The sequence below is a fragment of the Cloeon dipterum genome, chromosome 2 (assembly GCF_949628265.1).
Source record: "Cloeon dipterum chromosome 2, ieCloDipt1.1, whole genome shotgun sequence".
NCBI classification, from domain to species: domain Eukaryota; kingdom Metazoa; phylum Arthropoda; class Insecta; order Ephemeroptera; family Baetidae; genus Cloeon; species Cloeon dipterum.
In genome coordinates this window covers 2,600,619-2,606,618 of record NC_088787.1, presented here as the reverse complement: position 1 = coordinate 2,606,618, position 6,000 = coordinate 2,600,619, and the positions used below count along the sequence as shown (strand labels likewise).

At 36.1% G+C, this 6,000-nt stretch overlaps 1 protein-coding gene across 1 annotated transcript; it reads right to left on the bottom strand.

Annotated features, from left to right (window-relative positions):
- Window positions 1-3,892: 3,892 nt before the first annotated feature.
- Window positions 3,893-5,289, bottom strand: LOC135937791 (RCC1 and BTB domain-containing protein 1-like). The gene is made up of 7 exons (XM_065481030.1): window positions 5,058-5,289; window positions 4,907-4,989; window positions 4,659-4,852; window positions 4,476-4,600; window positions 4,327-4,424; window positions 4,140-4,270; window positions 3,893-4,086 (listed from the first exon to the last, which is right to left on the bottom strand). Exons 1-7 carry the CDS (start codon window positions 5,276-5,278, stop codon window positions 3,946-3,948), a joined length of 993 nt encoding a protein of 330 aa, XP_065337102.1. The 5' UTR covers window positions 5,279-5,289; the 3' UTR covers window positions 3,893-3,945.
- Window positions 5,290-6,000: the final 711 nt, after the last annotated feature.

Below are 6,000 nucleotides of genomic sequence, written 5' to 3'. Positions count from 1 at the left end.
CCGGATAATATTTACGACGGCGTCGGACCAGGTCCTTCTTCTGCACCGTCAATGGAGTCGGTGCAATATCTTGAGGTGTTGCCTAGCAGTGGCGAAATGGTCAACTTTTAATTTATTATGCTTATTCATTGTTATAATTATCCCTCAGCAAACAGTTGTCTACTGATACTATAATGAAAAATATTGTTTGTTGCAATTTAATTAATAGTTATAATTAAAAATACAGGAGCTGAACGTAACGCTATAGTTTCTCGTCTATTTTAGCAAAATAATCTTTTATTTGTCGGAATTTCCATTAAAATAAAAATCTCAAATTAACCTGTTGGCCTTTCTTTTCTAACCCATTTATTTGTCTAGAGATGATTGCCATTTAAAAATTCCTTTCCGATAATTCTATTTAATCTTTTGCTTATTTATAATTCTACGATCAGCTTCAAATTGCTGTGCGTAGGACAATCATTTTTATATATATTATCGTGTTTCATTCGTTTTGTTTATAAATTTATTTTTATTTTAATGGTCAAGCTCAAATGAAAGGCGCCTGTATAATTTCTCTGGCAATGCATCCTGCTCGGCGCTTGTGTCGAGCCGATTGCATACATTTTCAACAACTCTGCGGTGATTTGAGCGGTAGAATTTTAGAATTTTTGCTGTGATGAGGAAAGCATACACACGCGCCCATTTGGTAGTGACAATTCATGGGACAGCACTAGACACTGGACGTGATAGAGGCTGGAATTGTGGCTGTGGAAAATAAACAAATAAATCTTTTTTTAAATTAGTAATTGTATGAACACGAGGCAGAAAAGCAATAAAAAATTGTTAATATCATTTAGTTGGTTGCAAGGCAAGAATAATTTGTGGAATAATCTTTCGAGCAGGAGCGATTCTATGAGGAAAATTCATGCTAATTTAATTTTTATTTGCAGCTGATTTTAAATATCAGTTTTAATCACTCCTCCCGTTTTAGCTCGACTTGTGGTTGAGTTACTTCCTTTTACGTGTTCACTTCGAACAGAGGCTATATGTGCGTCACTGCGGTTTTATAGATACGCCAACCACTAATCGGAAATAATTATCCTGCTTGAAACCTAAAATAGTTTGCTCTAACGTATATTTGCGTTCAAATCACGATTCTGTTAAGAGGTTCCTGGTTGAAAGTAACAATAAATTGCAGCACATATGCAGAATTTAGAGCAGCCTAAAGTGAGTCTCAGTTCCTTTCATTGGACCAAGAATCCCTTATTTGGAAGTTTCGATCCAATTCTTCCTTGGGGCACGGATAATAAAAACGCAGGCTTCAATAAAAAAATAAGAGTTATTTAATTCTACTACATGAATCGTATTTTTTTCTCGTGCTTCTCCTTTAAAGTCTTTAGCCCCTTTTTTACTCATGGACGCCGGAAAAGGCCTTATTTTTGGACTGGTAATTCAATTTTGGGGTTTTAATATAATTATTATTAAGAGAGGGGTGTGATTTTGTTTCCCTTAATTCTTTATAATTTCATGCTTGTTTGACGAATGTGCTGTGCTGCTGTGCGTTATTGGACATGGTCATTTTCCTAATATTGCGTTTCAATTTGTTTATATTTCTATTTTTATGGTCAAGCTGATATGATTTTCTATGGTTATGCAATTAGCTCGGCACAAAATGAAGCGGAGGATTTCGCTTTTGTTGCAACTGAATTTGCTTTAATCTGTTTTGTTGAATGTGGAGGTTTGAAACTGGGTGAGTTTAGGTGTTATAACTTGTCTAAGGCGTCTCCACTGATTAAGACACCTGTGAAATTGAGAATTAATGCTTTTGCTGTCGCGGAGATCGGCCATTAAAGTCAGAAAATAGAAAGGAAATGCTGCTGAGAAAATGAAACCATCTAGAAAAGAACGTCAAGTAGAAAATTGACTGCACTTTTTATCAGAAAATATTGATTGGATTTTTTAGTTGATGAAAAAATGAACAATACACTATGTTTTTTAAAACTCTTATAATAGACAAAACACTTTACTCTGAATAATAATTTTAACAATATTACGAGTTGACTTGCGACAGTTTTGAAGTACACTCAGTAGAGGGGAGGGCAAAAAATCAAAACTTTTCGAAGTGTGTATATATAACGTGCAACACCTTGGTGTACGTGTATATGTGAAGCCACTGACAATGCAACTACGAACAACCATTCTGCTCCTATTTGTTCACGTGGTCGCAGTTTTGCTCTTGGCCTCAGGTGACCCTGCCGACGCTCTCCCGATCAGCCTGGATGAAGCAGATGAGCTACTGGACGAGAAAATAGACAACCAATCGGAGGTACGCATCCTATACGATTCCTATAATTTTTTCATACAAAAATTGATATATTTCTATACCCATAGAAACTGCATACCATTTTAATACTACACGTCCTCCATTTTTATTGTTTTCGATTTATAACATTATTGATATTAAATTAAAATCCCTAAATTCAAAACTCAATTAGAAAACCTTTTAGAGTACTAACTAAAATTTTGCCGCCCTGATAACATTATGTAGGAAACATTTTATTTCCAGAGCACCTTTCTCTTTGCTCTCGGTGGGCGTGGCGGAGGAGGAGGAGGCGGCAGAGGAGGAGGCAGCAGAGGAGGTGGCGGCAGAGTAGGAGGTGGCAGAGGATTAGGAGGCGGCAGAGGAGTAGGCGGCAGTGGTAGTTGGGGAAATAGTGGACCCAATGGTTTATTGCTGTGGATTTTTCACAGTAAAAACGCTGGCGAGACAATTGGACCAAATTTTCCCATGCTGGTCGCTGGCCTGTTTTCTTCAATTTCTATTTGCTTTTTTTACTGATGCCTTATCTCAATACATTGTTATTCATCTAGGAAATAATAGCAAAATGTGGAAGAAAATTTGTTTTTAAAAATCAACGAATTGTTTTTGGAACTGTACGCATATTTATTGCTTATAGCTTGTTAGGATATTTTAGATTTGTAAAAGGTTTGATTAGAGATGAGCGATATGGTCGGAATAAATCTGTAATTAAATTGCATATCAGAAAAAATATTTTGCTTTGTTTTATTTGAAAATATTTGCTTGGGAGATAATTAAAATCGAAATATTGAAAACAGTTGAATTCTCTGTCGATATACATACCCTCTATTTTTTGTCCTCTCAAAATTTCAGTCTTTTCAAGCTTTAAATTTTATTTACCTGGTCATCATTTGTCACGGAAATTGCATTTTAATTCGGGGCTTATGAGCGAGGTTAACATCTCACCATTAATCAATTCTCACGGAAAACAATTGCAAGAAGGATGCTCCGCTTCACGTGCGTTCACTCAGCGAGTCAAATATTTTCCACTTTTCCAAGCAGTTCGACATCGCAACACTTTTTCTTATCATGAAAGCACTACTGCCCGAGCCGCGAGCTACAGCAATAATTGTAAAAAACAGATAAGGTGGGCTTATAATATCAAAATATGCGATAAGAAAAAGAGCCGCGTGCAAAATGTGCCGTGTGCGGTGTATCATTTTGTTATCACCGCTTTCAAATTGGTTCAAGGTTTTTCTAACGTTAAAGATTTCCTCTCAAAAAACCTGAATGAGTGAATCTGTGCCGCAATGAGAATTTATATCCAGTGCCTGATCCTTTTTGCTAAACTAATATAAAAATTTCTTTTTTCCAAGTATAGCTCGATCATTGCACTACAGGGCTTTTAGTGCGTGCGTGACGTCAGTAAAAGATAAGAGGCAGCGATCTCTGAAACGGCACTAAAGTCCATTTGTCCGTCGAGATTAGATATGCATCACAAGACGCAATAATAATATTGCAGCGGCATATAGACGAGAAGAGAAATAAAAACCAGTCTCGAATTTTTTTCTATTAAACAGGAGTGAGTAATAAATTTTAATGAGCCAGTAACAAGAAATTTTAAAACAATAAGCATGGTAAAAACTATCAAAAATATTTCAAAGTTGTCAATTTTTGAAGCCTCCTTGTTCAGCAGCACGTTGGAAGAAATCAATGGTAACTTTCTCGCTCAACTTTTTGAAACTATCGCTTTTCACCACGGCTGTCAGGTTTTTCAAGCAAAACCAAAAAACGAAGTCCTCGAGTTCCTAAAAATAATATTAAGCCAAACCTAAATTTTGTATTTCAAATTTAATGCTACCTTGGTGCCAAATACAAGAGCCTTGTCGTAAATCGAAGCTGCATTTTCCGCTGTCACGCCAGATTTGATCAGTCGCACGCACTTCGTTTGAAGACCTTTCAGTTGGTAGAAGTGGGCCAGGTTCAGGCATTCTATTAATATTAAGTCACAAAAATGACACTTATAAAATAATATCAATTTTATTTACCAAGAGCTTTTTCTGGCTCCACCTCAAGCTCGTCTGTGTAGAAATATTTCAAGAGTGCATAGACAGCGTCGAAACTGTGCCCCTCGATCGTATGCTCGCTTTAATTATTTTTTAATAAAAATGAAACAAATTAGGGAAAATTTTGATACTTTGTGTGACACTCTTTCCAATCGCCCAGAAACATCGTCTTGAAGACGACACAGCGAAGCATCAAAATCGCTTTGTGAACGTGAATTTTCTTTCCGTCAACAACGAACGCAAAATCAGCAGTTTCCTGTTCATCCAAAAAGCTCATAAGTATCAGATTAAACATTTAATTGAAATAAAATTACTAAATCATTGAACCCCTGTTTGAGGCAATCAATGAGTGTGTCTGTGAGTTGTTCGTTGTCTACGTCAGGTGCATGAGTCATCATTTGTTCTTTTGGCGAAGGTCCATTTGGCCGCAGAGGTCGGAATGTGTTTGGCGCGAAAACTTCGTCCAGTGACGAAAAAGAGGTGATCGTTGGTGCCGGTATCATTTGATCTGGAACAATTTGTTTTCAAAAAAGCTGTTCTAAAAGAGAAATAAAATCCTCACTTCCGTGACGACCCCAGATGTAAATTTGATTTAATTCAGTTAATGCAGCACTTGCATCAGAAAAAGCTGCAATATCAATAACCCTGAAGATGAAAACAACGAGATATATTTAATTTGAATGAAAAACATGAAAATTGAAAGTTTTCCTCACCTGCCTATAGCTGAAGAAATTATCTCCGGCAAAAAACTTTCCATTCTGGCTCCAAAAAGAGCAAGACTGTTTATTTGTTTGTTTTGCCAAGAATAGACTTTTCCGTCGGTGGACAACGCAAGCGTGTGTTCATGACCACACGAGATTTTCGAAATCGTCTCTCCTTCCAATCCGGAAACTTTGACTGGGATTTTTTGTTGTTCGTTCATTTTGATTGCCATAATGCCATTATTATTCAAACCCCAAGCGAAGGCCTAAAATCAATGTTACATTTTTATCCAATAGGATTGAGACCTTAAAAATTCGTTAAATAAGGGTTAAGATATAATAATGGGTGTAGCCTCTAAGCTTAACCAGGTAAACATGATTTTACCTTCCGTACAAAATTGTAGATATACAGATATCCAAACAAATAACAAAACAATCTCAGAAAAAATGTATTAGCATCTGTATCTACCTTTAATCCTATTCTTCGTAACAAAAAGTAATTAAATAAAAGAAATAATTAAATTAATATGTAAAAAATTTAATATGGATTATCACATTTGTGTATAAATTTAAGGTGAATAAAAACTCATCTTTCCACATAACAGAGGAAGGAAGGAAAAAGTGAATCAAAGAAATTGATCTAGATTTATGTTCAGATGGCACGCCACTTTTTAATGCAGGTCAAAGGACAATATTAAAAACCCATGTATCAGAACCAACAAGAATTATAGAATTAATGTGTCGACTCTTATATTCATCATTTTTCCCCATCATTTTATAATAAACGATCATTATACCTCTCCGGAATCAAGCAGTGCTACGGATGTACGGTTTTGGCAGGCAATCGCGGTGACACACCTTCCAGTCAGAGGACCTTCGACTCTTGCTGGCAAATTAGTTCCAACGTTGTTTGCGAGTACTAATTGCCCAAAGTGATTGTGACCAAAAGCAAAGA